The sequence below is a fragment of the Mauremys mutica genome, chromosome 13 (assembly GCF_020497125.1).
Source record: "Mauremys mutica isolate MM-2020 ecotype Southern chromosome 13, ASM2049712v1, whole genome shotgun sequence".
NCBI classification, from domain to species: Eukaryota; Metazoa; Chordata; order Testudines; family Geoemydidae; genus Mauremys; species Mauremys mutica.
Window position 1 is genome coordinate 56,410,285 of NC_059084.1, and position 14,210 is coordinate 56,424,494.

At 51.3% G+C, this 14,210-nt stretch overlaps 1 protein-coding gene across 1 annotated transcript; it reads left to right on the forward strand.

The window, feature by feature from the left end:
* The first annotated feature begins 525 nt into the window (after nt 1–525).
* On the forward strand, nt 526–1,224 carry LOC123347190 (ribonuclease-like). Its single transcript, XM_044984570.1, has one exon. The coding sequence runs from the start codon at nt 793–795 to the stop codon at nt 1,222–1,224; it is 432 nt and encodes a 143-aa protein (XP_044840505.1). The 5' UTR covers nt 526–792.
* The last annotated feature ends 12,986 nt before the right edge of the window (nt 1,225–14,210 follow it).

Below are 14,210 nucleotides of genomic sequence, written 5' to 3' on the forward strand. Positions count from 1 at the left end.
GGTATGACATGTGCTGTTTGTTCCTCACGCACACCCTGACTACTGGGTCACTGCTTCTAATTGTCAGCTGTCACAGGATTGCACTGACCCAACTGTTTACTGGAATTTCCCCTCCCACTCCTCCCACCTCCACATGTGGCTGGGCTCTATATAACCCGCTCTGAGATGGGCAGGAGGATCAGGGTGAGGTTCAGCTCCACAGAGGCTGGGACCAATCGGTCTGACGACAGCGAAGGAACAAGGACTTGGGTAAGTTACAGGAGATTCCACCAGCCCAGAGAGAGCAGAGAACAGTGTCACATGGGGCTGGAACTGCAGTATTTGTTTCTGGGAGGCAGCATGATCTAGGGGTTAGCGCAGGGGGGATGGGGAGTTGGGAGTCTGGACTCCTGAGTTCACGCTCCACCTCTCTGGGCTCAGGGGCTGATCTCAATTCGGGTTTGTGCAGCACCTGTCAAATGTGGGGGCCCAGCTTGGTCAGAGTCTGAGACTAGGACACCTGGGTTCTAACCTGGCTCTGGGAGGGGAATGGGGATCAGTGGGCTGGAGGAGGGAGGCTGTCTTGGTCGAGGTCTGTGCTGTGCCTGGCACAATAGCACAAGAATAGTAGGAGGAGCTCATGGGGGCAGAACAGTGTGGGAGGGGATCATAAGAAGGGAGGAGCTTTGGGAACAGAATGAGGTGGGAGGGTGTTAGGCCCAGTAGGTGCCATGGAGGAGGCAGATTCCTACCCCGCCCTGTCTCCATCCCTCTCCCCACTGCAGTTCGATCCAGTGACAGACAGACACGGCCATGGCTCTGAGGGGACCTCGCCCAGCGCTCCTGCTGCCGCTCGCCCTGCTGGCCGCCTGCCTAGTCCTGGCCAGTGGGCAGCCATGGATCGAGCCGAACTTCATTTTCCAGAGGAAGCATGTGAACTATCCAAAGACTCCCGCCCCGGACGCCAACGACTACTGCAACAAGATGATGCTGCTTCGGGGACTGTATGGGAAGGCAGTCAACACCTTCATTCACGAGCCTGTCTCAAATATCAACAGAATCTGCAGGGATGATGGGATACCCAAAATAGGTGGCCTGCGCGAGAGCAAAGATGAATTCAGCATCACTCAGTGCATATTTAACCCTGACACACTGTCAATCTCTTACATCGGGGTAGTGAAGAAGCTGAAAATTATCGTTGGCTGCTGGAATTTTTACGCTGTGTACTACCTGGAGCAGCTCTAGGGCCCGGGGCTGGACCTGGAGGGGAGGCAGGAACCCTACTGCTTCCTCTAACCCGGCTCTGTCCCTCCCACACCGACCACAGCACCTGGCTCCTCACCCACCTCTGAGCACTGGTCAGATCGTTTAGGTGTTTCCACCTCGAGTGCCCATTATACAGTGTAGCCGCCCCCTCCCCAGCCCTCACCCTCTGCTGCCCCCTAGTGCCCATTATACAGTATAGCCGCCTCTTCCCCACCCCCACCCTCTGCTGCCCCCTAGTGCCCATTATACAGTATAGCCGCCCCATCCCCATCCTCTGTTGCCCCCTAGTGCCCATTATGCAGTATAGCCGCCCCTTCCCCACTTCCTCCCTCTGCTGCCCCTAATGTCCATTATACAGTACAGCCGCCCCTTCCCCATCCCCATCCCCATCCCCATCCCCACCCTCTGAAGCCCCCGTGCCCATTATACAGTATAGCCACCCCTCACCTATCCTGTTTTCCCTGCTGACAGATAGTGGCCATCTAAAAAAACCAGTCTTAATTAAGGAATATCCACCGGTTTCACTCCTCTGGGGTTATGTACTCAGTGTAATGATGGAAAATCCTCATATTCATTGAATGGTCTGGTATTTGTCATTCTTCTCTGCTTTTTAACATGTCCCCTCTTTCTGCCATTCTCTGTGCTCCCTAAATCTTATTAAACCTGGTACCTGCAAAGCAATCTGTCTTGTCGTGTGAAATTGGGGATGGATGGAACATAAATCCCCAGGTCCCAGAGCCCACTCCCCTCCCAGTGTCAGGGTTAGAAGCCAGGAGTCCTCGCTCCCAGCCACCCCACTTCCCTTCCAAAATTGATATTGATACAGGAGATATAAACCTTCATCCTTCAGGGCTTGAGCCAGTCACTAACTGAGGAAGGTCAGGAAGAAACTTTGCCTTTGAGCAAGTTTTTCCATTATTCTTCTCTTGAAGGCTTTCCTTCTTTTCAAGCAACAGGGACTGGCTTGTGTCAGAGGCTGAGCTGGAGGGACCTGGGTCAGTCCAGCTTTGATTCCTCCACAAGTCATTGTCAAAATTCATATCATTTAGGATATGAACCACACCTCTCAGATGAGAAACACACCCTTAGACTAAGAGAGGAAGAAGTAGTAGCTGGTGTTCCCAATAGGGAACCTGAGCAATTTAAGAAGTCATGGGTTCAAATCCCACCACTGCCAATGCCTAAACCTATTAGCCACTCACAGAACATGATGTGATATGCACAAAGGATAAATGTGGAGTTTGAGAGGGAGCTGTGGTCCATGAAGCAGGACTTGAACTCACCCTAACCAGGCTTGGCTCTAGGTTTTTTGCTGCTCCAAGCAAAAAAGAAATTTGGCTGCCCCCACCCCAGACCTGGGCTCCCCCCCCCACCTGCACCCCCTGCTGCCACAGCTCTGGTCCTCCCCCCACCCGCGCCCTGGGCTCTCCCCACCCACACACACACACACTCCCTGCCACCCCAGCTCTGGGCTCTCCCCCCACACACCCCATGCTGCCCCAGCTCTGAGCTCCCCCTTTCCTCCCCCACCAGTGCCTCCCTACCCACACACCCCCTGCCGCCCCAGTGCTGGGCTCTCCCCCCACACACCCCATGCTGCCCCAGCTCTGAGCTCCCCCTTTCCTCCCCCACCAGTGCCCCCCTACCCACACACCCCCTGCCGCCCCAGTGCTGGGCTCTCCCCCCTGCACCTGCACCCTCCTTCCACCCCAGCCCTGGGTCTCTGGTAACTCGCTCCCAGGGCAGGTCATTCAGCAGGAATTTTGTATGTGCACAGAACACAGACAGGATTGGTTCCCATATGGTTACAGAGCTGCAGTAAAGTGGAACAATTTTTAGCTTGTGTGACTGGAGGATATCTGGATGCATATTATAAGACTGTCCTCCATAAATGAGGAAAAGTTGAGGTGCCTTTATTATTCTTTTGTTCCACTCTTTGTTTCTATGGGGAATTTGCCAATGCAATATCGCTGTCTTCTTTTTAAACAAATAAAACTAAAAAAAAAAAAAAAGCAATGGCTGTTGAAAATAGAAATTCCAGTCCTAAAAACCACTGGGAAGCATTTCTTGCTCAATTTTATCCTACTTTTTCTACAGCAAATTCCAGTGGATCAGTATATTTGATTTGGGAGAAATGAAGTAACAGCTGCCGAGATTGAGCTTGAGCACTCCTGAATTTTGAGGTGTTCAAATCTGGAAGGCATGTGCTAGATTCCCTTTCTGAATATTAGCTAAATCTGGAAAGGAAAAGTCAATTTCTGCTTCCATGGCTCAGAGTGGAAATCCTCCTACGTGTCTGGTACTGTATCTAAAGCTGCCCAGGTCCAGTAGAGCCTCTCCTCCCTTAGTTTTCATTTTAAATTCTAGTGGGATCCACATACCTCCCTTGCTAGGTTTCAGATAGAGAGGGGCACTGTCCATTGAGTCCACCCAATTCCTTCTTTGGGGGCTGCAAGGGGAGGTCACACCAGTATCCCTAATCCAGTCTGGGGATGTCTTCTGAAGGGGATATCTGGGCCAAAGCCTTCTACTCCATGGGCACACTTGTTCCCCATTCACAGTGCCACCCCGCTCTAGCAGTGAGCTCTCCATTCACAGCAAGCTACAGCATGTGCTTTCAGCTACCATACTCCCTCCCCCTCCCTTTCCTGTTGATAGCAGCCAAGGGAATGCTGGGAAATGTAGTTCTTTCCCTGCTCCAGGGCTGGCTCTATAGGCAGGGAGCTAACCAAGGAACTACAGCTCCCAGGACCCCCTGTTGGTTCTCAGCTCCCGGGCTGGATCCCTGTGGGCTGCCGCCCCTGCAAATGGGCTGCCCCAAGCACCTGCTTGCTTTGCTGGTGCCTAGAGCCGCTCCGACCCTGACTCCGGTTGCTCCTTGACACCCCATCCTGAACCCCCTGTAGGCTTCTCCAACGTACTCCAGCTCTGACACCCCCAAATTGACCTTCCTTCCTGGACTTTCTCAATCACTCTGCCCCTGGGCTGTTACACACAGCTCTCTGTCTCCAGCCTCTTCCTAAATGCTATCTGCAATATTGTTCTTCTTTGCAAAACTCCTGCATTCATTAGGGGTTTAAACCCAGACCCTAACACGCTGGCTCTAAGAGCCACATGCCTAGACCAATGAGTCTGGTAGCTGGGGCTCTCCTCCCTGATGCAGAACTCTGCAGTTAGGCATCCCTGGTTCACTGCCATCTCCTTCCTCCTGGCAGAGTGCATCATGGGGTGTCTCTGCCTGGGGGTGATAATGAGGCTCAGAGAGCTTAGCCCAGTTCAGGGAAGTATTTTCACATTTACATGAGCAATAAGAATATCCTGAGTGACATTAACTACAATAAACAACACAGAAGAGATGTAATTCCTCCTGGCTTCAGACGTTAGGGATGGAAGGGTGAAGGGGGTAGGGATGTAGGTAGTGTTCTCATTGATCCCTCCAATGGAAGGATGAAGTCACAGATTCCAAAGCCAGAGGGGACCATTGTGATCATCTAGACCAGGGGTGGACAATCTGTGGCTCTGGACCCACATGCGGCTCTTCAGAAGTTAATATGTGGCCCCTTGTATAGGCACCGACTCCGGGGCTGGAGCTACAGGTGCCAACTTTCAGTGTGCCCAGGGGGTGCTCACTGCTCAACCCCTGGCTCTGCTCCCACTCCACCCCTTCCTGCCCCTTCCCCTAAGTCTAGGGACCAGACAGCAAATGTGAAAAATCAGGATGGGGGTTGGGAGGTAATAGGAGCTTACATAAGAAAAAGACCCAAATATCGGGACTGTCCCTATAAAATCGGGACATCTGGTCACCCTACCTAAGCCTGCCATGCCCTCGCTCCTCCCCCTCCGAGCTTCCTGCATGCCACGAAACAGCTGATCGGGAGGTATGGGGAGGGAGGGGGAGGAGCTGATCAGCAGGGCTGCCGGTGGGTGGGAGGCACTGGGAGCAGGGGAGCGAGTGGATGAGAGGCTGCTGATGTATTACTGTGGCTCTTTGGCAATGTACATTGGTAAATTCTGGCTCCTTCTCAGGCTCAGGTTCCCCCGCCCCTATCTAGACCAACAATCCACATGAAGGTGACACACTATGGACAACAAGTGACGCTAATTGTCACCACAAGGTGCTCTCTTTGCACTGAAGTCGGACCGGTTCACCCCCTGCTGGTGGGAATCCATCATTAGCTCCTCTGGGCAAACCACAGCTCAGGTCTCCTTCCGGGCTCCATGGCCCAAAAGCAGCTGGGAGCGGTGCTCGGACAGCAGATGGGGAGATTCCAACTTCTGCCCTCTGGGGGCAATTTTTACTGAGAGAATCTGGAACTGGGGAAAGTCCTTGTGCCAGTTCCCTGGAGGAACATTAGCCATGCAGTTAATGAGTTAATTAATTGGTTAGTCAGTTAATGACACCTTCCTTTAAGGTGTGTTCCACAATGTTACTGAACGGCTGCTGTGGCCTTTGGTCCCTATTAGTGTTATGGTGGGTGAGATTACAGAACAATTGGGGCAGAAGTCTTCTGCTCCGGGCTTGGCCAAGGGTTGGGGGATAAAATCACCAGGGGCTGAAATGGACTTTTAATTAATTAATTTACTGGCGACCCCCAAGGAAATGTGAACTCACAACTCCTGGGTTATAAGAGCAGGGCAATAACCCCTGAGCCACACGGCCTTTGCCTGCTGGGCTCCCCCTGGCCCAGCTCCCAGCGCAGCACTCGGCTTCGATGTGATTCTTTCCTGGGGGTGTCATGTGAGGTCTCTGCACTTCAGACTGATTCACGGGGCTCCCGGGGTGATGCTGGGGGAGGGTCTATGGGCGCTGGGAAGGGGGGTGAACTCCCTCCCGTCCACCACTGACAGGATCCCTACCTGATGCCCCCCATTCCTCCAGCCTGCACTCCCCACACCACACTCATATCCCGCTGCTGATCTGGCGAAGGGCCTGGGACCCAGATTCTGTTCCCAGCCCTGGCACTGACCACACAAACTCCCCGGGCCCCAGAGCCTGCTGGGAGATGGAATCCCCGGCAGATCACCCAGGGCAAAGAGACTCACCATCTGGGTACCCCCTCGCAACCAGGTGCAGCATTGCAGGGCTTCTCTGCACTCCAGCCCTGCTCATCAACCAGCCAAACTTCTGGGGGCTCCTTGGCGGCTGTGACCTGCTCCTCCAGCCAGGTCGCTCTCGGCTCTCACCCCTTTCAGGGTAATCCAGAGTCAAGCCCAAACCACAGGATGGATGGATAGGTGGGGGATGAGTATGGTGAGAAGACGGATCTGTCTGGGTTGGATGGATAGGTAGGGGGTGGGTACGGTGACAGATGGATGTGTCTGAGGTTGGATGGATAGGTACAGGGCCGGCTCTACAGTTTTCGCCGCCCCAAGCTGTGCACCGAATTGCCGCCCTGGGTGGCGGGGGCAGTCCGTGTGCCCTTAGGGCGGCAGGCGCGTTTCCGCGGCGGCAGCAATTTGGCGGCAGCTTCTATGTTTAGCTGAAGCCGCCCCGGACAGCTAAACATAGAAGCTGCTGCCGAATTGCCGCTGCCGCGGAAACGCGCCTGCCACCCTAAGGGCACACAGACTGCCTCCCCCCCCCGCCCACGGCAGCAATTCGGTGTGCTGCTTGGGGGCAAAACAAGGGGGGCTGCCACCCCTTGCTGAATGCCGCCCCAAGCACCAGCTTGGAATGCTGGTGCCTGGAGCCGGCCCTGGATAGGTAGGAGGTGGGTACGGTGACAGACGGATCTGTCTGGGTTTGGATGGATAGGTAGGAGGTGGGTACGGTGACAGACGGATCTGTCTGGGGTTGGATGGATAGGTAGGAGGTGGGTACGGTGACAGACAGATCTGTCTGGGGTTGGATGGATAGGTAGGGGGGTGGGTACGGTGACAGACAGATCTGTCTGGGGTTGGATGGATAGGTAGGGGGTGGGTATGGTGACAGATGGATGTGTCTGGGGTTGGATGGATAGGTAGGGGGTGGGTATGGTGACAGATGGATCTGTCTGGGGTTGGATGGATAGGTAGGGGGGTGGGTACAGTGACAGACGGATCTGTCTGGGGTTGGATGGATAGGTAGGGGGTGGGTATGGTGACAGATGGATCTGTCTGGGGTTGGATGGATAGGTAGGGGGGTGGGTACAGTGACAGACGGATCTGTCTGGGGTTGGATGGATAGGTAGGGGGGTGGGTACAGTGACAGACGGATCTGTCTGGGGTTGGATGGATAGGTAGGGGGGTGGGTACAGTGACAGACGGATCTGTCTGGGGTTGGATGGATAGGTAGGGGGTGGGTATGGTGACAGATGGATCTGTCTGGGGATGGATAGACAGACATTTATGCTGTGATTCCACTGTCATGAAGGGACCTTTTTCTTATTGCCTGGGTGATGCAGAGCTCCCGTCCCTGCATGTGCAAATAGCCAAGGTATCGTTAGCTGCTGCTGCTAACAGCTCTGTGGCTGGGTAACAACATCGCTGGGAAGCCAGGCCCCAGCCCTTTGAACAAGGCCCATCTTGTGTATGGGCCCATGTTTGAGTGACTGGAAAGAGGCCAGTGACCAGTGACCAGGACAGTGCCAGGTGTGAGCAATGTCGGGAGTCCTGGTTCCTGCTGTTTGTCTGGGCTACGACTCATCCCTCTGTCCCTGAGCTAAAAATGGAACCCAGGAGTCCTGGCTCCCAGACCTGCTTCTCTAATCCACCAGACGCTGCTCCCTTCCCACATGTGGGATAGGACCCAGGAATCTGGGCTCCTGGCCCCCTGCTCTGCCCTTCTAAACCACCCTCTGCCCTCCTGAGTTTTGAGCTTTACACAAATCTTTGTCTCTGTCCTGTGTTTCTTTGTGTCTGTGTGTGACTGTAACTGTGTGTGATAGTTGGGTGTGACAGCTGTGTGTGATAGTTGGGGTGTGGTAGCTGTGTGTTTTGTCCATGAGTGTCTGTCCATGGCACAATTATACTTGTGAGTTGTGCCTTAGAGCAATAGCCAACAGCCTTTCAGTACTGGCAGCAATCCCTGGACTTAAAAGACACTCACACACACACACACACCCTAAACACATAAATGCTATAGCTCAGTGGTTTGAGCATTGGCCTGCTAAACCTAGGGTTGTGAGTTCAATCATTTGGGGGAACAGAGGTAAAAATGTGTTGATTGGTCCTGCTTTGAGCAGAGGGTTGGACTAGCTGACCTCCTGAGGTCCCTTCCAACCCTAAAATTCTATTATATCTGTCTATGCACACACCGTACAACATCCACCCTCACAGCTAAGGCCCTACATACTATCATCCAAACATGTGCACTGACATTGTACATACAGTCACATGCCAAACACACAGAGAACCCTGCACATACCAGACACCTTACCCTCACAAACTCCAGCACTCTAACATCACCTCAGACACTGTCCACACTCACCCAAACTCTAGTATCATATATAAGCACCCTAGGGAATGCTGCAAATACAGACATGCAATGCATAGCCCTCTGAGGCAGCTTGCTACATTATAGAGCTGATCCCTTTGTTTGTAGAGTTTTCTACTTTTCTCTATCTTTGAGCCCGTAGATCCCCCACCCCACCTGGCTGCATTCAAGAATCTCAGGGTTGGAAGGGACCTGAGGAGGTCATCTAGTCCAACTCCATGCTCAAAGCAGGACCAAACCCAACTAAATCATCCCAGGGCAGAGAGAAGCCACAACAAAACTGGAGCCGTCACTCAGAAGGAGGAAAGCCTGTCCCCCTCTCTCTCTCCAGAATCCCCCTGGCAGACAAAGCCCAGACAGTTTTTACTTCCAGGTAGCTAGACAAGGTCAGTGCTGTACCCCCACCTGTGCTCTCTGTCATCCAGTCAAATGGAGATACATGGCCGTGCCTTGCTCCCGGAGGAATTGCCATGGAGAGCGGGATGCTGATGCTGTGTGCGTTTGAGGACAGTGATTGTCTGTGTGTGTGTCTAGCAGCTCCCTCCCCTTGTCACCCAGCCACATGCCCACGGCAAAACCAACCAGTCTTGCAGCCCAGCCCAGACAGGGGCATTTGCCAGGGAGAGCCCTGGCTGGGAGCCCAGGGGAAATCATTGTAAAACATCCCCCTGTCCCTCTCTGACAGCTGATCCGGCTGACTGCAGCTTCCCTAGACAGTGTCAATATCTGCTCAGGTGAGTTATCTCCGTATCAGCTGGCTCCATAGCTCAGGGGTTAAAGCCCTGGCCATGCAAACCAGGGCTCCTGAGGTTGTATTTCGCTAGGGCTTGGCCTGTTACTCTGCCATGATCAAAGCAAGTTTCGTACAGGGGAATATCTCGGAATTAACCCGGAGGATCCCCCACCCCCTCCAGTATATCTTCTCTCTAGACCTGCCACAAGTGACTCAGTCTCTCTAGTTATTCTTTTTGCATGACCCTAATTTGAGTGCTGCATGTTGGCGCCACTGCCTCCCCCCTCAGACTGACCCCCCACTGCCTCCCCCCTCAGACTGACCCCCCACTGCTAGCAAGTGTAAAGAGCTATTTGGGGGTGTACTCCATGGATCACAATGTCACAGCCAGGGGCAATGCCCTGAGATCACTTTGGCAGGGTGTTAGGATAGAACATGTCTTCACCTTCTGGGGAGCATGTGTGGAAATGGGCCAGCCGTGTGTGTGGAAATGGTACAAGGCGTGTATGTGTGCACATGGGTGGAGGCCATGTGACACCCACTGCTGGAGTGGATGCGTCCAGGGGTGTGGGTGTGGGTGTGAAAATTCCAAACCAATTGGATCTCAGAAGCTGGGCCTGCATAAACACACGTACGTTCTGCAGCTGCCAGCAGGGAATTTTGTCCCCAACAGCAAATGCTTCTCTGACTTTACATGATTAAAATATGACCCCGTATACCATTATTCCCACCACCGTTATACAATTCCAACAAATCTTGTACAAAATATGTCATGTAAGGTAACAATGGAAAAGTTATGATTTGCGGAATATAATTACCCTATTTGTATGCATGTTTCATTGTATCGGAAGTTATGAATATTGACTATATACCTGTATTTCAAATTGGTTTGCTCCTGGGCTGACACCCACAAGGTAGTTTACATCCAGTCTAGCCAGCACATTGTAGATGAACCATTCAAGGCAATGGCCCATTAAAAAAACAATAGGCCATAGAAGAAGCTTATCTCCACCTGATGGGCTTTCCTGTGCACGTTTTAGCCAGAATATGAGTAATGGCCCCTGCTATGACTCATTGAAGCATGCAAGGCCATGTGATCATAGGCGCCAACTCCGTGGGTGCTCCGGGCCTGGAGCACCCACAGGGAAAAATTGGTGGGTGCCCTGCACCCACCGGCAGCCAAGGTCCCCACCCTGCCCCCGCCCACCTCACCTCTGCCTCCCCCCGAGCATGCTGCATCCCTACTTCTCCTCCCAGTGCTTACCACTGCAAAACAGCTGTTTTGTGGTGTAACAAGCTCTGGTGGGGGAGGAGTGGGAACGCAGCACGCTTAGGGGAGGAGAGGAAGAGGCAGGGCCCGGGCAGGGATTTGGGGAAAGGGTTGGAATGGGGATGCGGAAGGTGTAGGGCGGGGGTGGAGTCAGGGCAGGAAGCAGGGGAGGGTTGAGCACCCACCGGCGCCAGCAGAAGTCGACGCCTATGCATGTGATGCTGAACTCCATGTTGTGCCTGTACTTTTCCACTAACTGGGCTGCTTCGGACAATGAAGTTCCCTCCACAAGGCAGAAGCTATAAAAGTCCCTGGAAACATCTTCATTCTGCCTCTTTCCTGCTCTGATCTCTGGACTATGGACTTACACTAAAAGGACCATTTCAATCAACAGACTGAGGGCCTGCCAATCTTTTGAATGCCACCAGAGACTTAACAAGCCAGCAGTTTGTTCCATCTACAAACCAGATACAAGAACTTTGCAAGGTGTATATGTATTTGATTCCTTTAACCATTTTAACTCTCATCTTTCGTTCTTTCTTTCTTTCTTTAAATAAATCTTTAGATATTAGATACTAAAGGTTTGGCAATAGAGTGATTCTTGAGTAAGAGCTGAGTTATATATGGACCTGCGTAGGTGGCTGGTCCTTAGGAATCAGAAGAACCCACTGGTTGATGAAACTGGCTTTAAATAACCACTCATCATTAGGTCTAGCATCTGGGTGTTGAATCCAGGACTGGAATAGCCAAGGAGGCTGCATTTCTGACTTCCTGTCAGCAAGTGTGGCGAGACAGAAGTTTACTTTTGTTACTGGTTTGGTATATCTTGTGGGAGAATAACCACTAGTTTGGGGGAGTGTCTCCCCTATTTCTCAACAATTTGTCCTGAATCTGGTATTCTCAGCTGTTACTCACTGAGGCACAGGGACAGCTTCCTCTGCTGTATGCAAAAGGAGCAATGGCTTTAGCTGTGCCTAAATAGTTGGCATAATTGCTAAATCCAGAAACACACACACACACACGAGTCAGTGTATTAGAATACTGAGGGTGCACTCTAATTACACTGATGTTTGTTCTTTCGATGCCCGTACACTCCCATCTCTCTATCTCAGCCCTGGGTGCTGAGCACTGTACTATTGGAATACAAGATATAAGCTCTCTCAGGCATTCCAGTGGGTGCTGTGCTAGCACTGGGAAACCCAGCACAGAAAAGCCAGGTCATTTCGAAAGTAGGAGGCTCCTACCCCAATAGTGACCCACTAACATTTCAGAATGCAGTGTCTATTTCACCACACAAACAACAGAAAACAGAATTGGAAAAATATGCTCCAGGTTCTCCAGTAAACGGGAATAACAGGGAAGTGGCTGGTCAGGTTTAAGGGGCACCAGCAGAGCTGGGGGAGGGTGAGGAGGAGAGAAGCCCAGCACTAGGCTAGCTTGGGGCAGAGAGTCAGGACTGAGGGGCTAGCACAGGCAAGAGAACATCCTCAAAATAATTCCTAGAGCGGAGCTTCTATAGAAACATCCCATCTTGAGTTTAATGCTGGAGAATCCACCACAACTCCTGCTAAATTGTTCCAGTGGTTAATCACTCTCACTGTCAAAAATGTACACCTGATTTCTAATCTGAATTGTCTCGCTTCAACTTCCAGCCATTTGACCATGTTAGACCTTTCTCTGCTAGACTGAAGATGGGGGAGATGATTGGGAGATGTCCAGGTAATCTCCACGCCGGATTTTAACATTGAGAGGGAAGAAAATGAAGTAAGAAAGGATACAGCCATGGGTATGAGAATGGACATATGGAGGAAGGGTAGTGTAGATACCAGTCTAATAGGTGATACTGGTGGTAGAATGTCTGGGCCTAATCGGGAAAAGAATGTGAGAGAAGCCAAACAGTGAAAATTAAGATGTTTGTACACTAAAGCGAGGAGCCTAGGAAACAAAATGGAGGAATTAGAGCTACTATTGCAGGAAGTGAAACCGGATATTATAGGGATAACAGAAAAATGGTGGAATAGTAGTCATGACTGGAGTACAGGTATTGAAGGGTATGTGCTGTTTAGGAAAGACAGAAATAAAGGCAAAGGTGGTGGAGCAGCATTGTATATCAATGATGAGGTTAACTGTAAAGAAATAAGAAGTGATGGAATGGATAAGACAGACTCTGTCTGGACAAAAATTGCATTGGGGAAGAAAGCTACTAGAGCCTCCCCGGAGACAGTGCTTGGGATGTGCTATAGACCACAGGGATCTGATTTGAGTATGGATAGAGACCTCTTTAATGTTTTTAATGAAGTAAATACTAATGGGACTTGTGTGATCATGGGAGACTTTAACTTCCCAGATATAGACTGGAGGACAAGTGCGAGTAATAGTAATAGGGCTCAGATTTTCCTAGATGCGATAGCTGATGGATTCCTTCACTAAGTAGCTGCTGAACCAACAAGAGGAGATGCCATTTTAGATTTGGTTTTGGTGAGTAGTGAGGACATCATAGAATAAATGGTTGTAGGGGACATTCTCTGCTAGATTTAACAGACACCGAGTGTCTGGTGTTTTCTCCCCATGAAGGTCCATGTACATTCTCATCAAGTCACCTCTCAGTCTGCTGCTAGATACATGAATAGATCGAGCTCTTTAAATCTCTCACTCTCAGGCAATTTCTTCAGCCCTTAAATCATTGTTGTGGCTCTTCTCTGCTCCTTTCCAGAAGGTGGACCCCAGAACTGCAGTCAGCATTGACAGTACATCAGTATCGGTCCCACCAACGCCATGAAGAACCTCTACTGCAACTAGTGCCCATTATACAGTATAGCCGCCCCTTCCCTGCCCCTATCCTCTGCTGCCCCCTAGTGCCCATTATACAGTATAGCCGCCCCTTCCCCATCCCAACCCTCTGCTGCCCCCTAGTGCCCATTATACAATATAGCCACCCTTTCCCCACCCCCACCCTCTGCTGCCCCCTACTGCCCATTATACAGTATAGCCGCCCCTTCCCCACCCCCACCCTCTGCTGCCCCTAGTGCCCATTATACAGTACAGCCGCCCCTTCCCCACCCCCACCCTCTGCTGCCCCTAGTGGCCATTATACAGTACAGCTGGCCCTTCCCCACCCCCAACCTCTGCTGTCTCTTGTGGCCATTATATAGTGTAGAGCAGGGGTCTCAAACTCAAATCACCACGAAGGCCACATGCGGACTAGTACATTGGCTTGAGGGATGCATCACTGAAGCCTTTTCATACAACTATACAAAAGTATAGTCAAAATGAAAAAAATGAAGAGTAATACAGTATGATATTAAAAGTCAATATATTAACTTTTTAAAAACTGCAATGTGAAAAGTCAGTGCTAATTTTGACAGTCATTTCATTTTTCGCCACTTAGCTGGCAGCGTTTTTCATCAACCAGAGCAACAGGTTTGATATCCTGAGACGAAACCAATCTCAGTGTTGCTTGCAAATGTTCATCAGTGAGCCTTGATCTTAACACAGATTTGTTAATCTTCATGGAAGAGAAAAACTGTTCACATATATATGTACTTCCA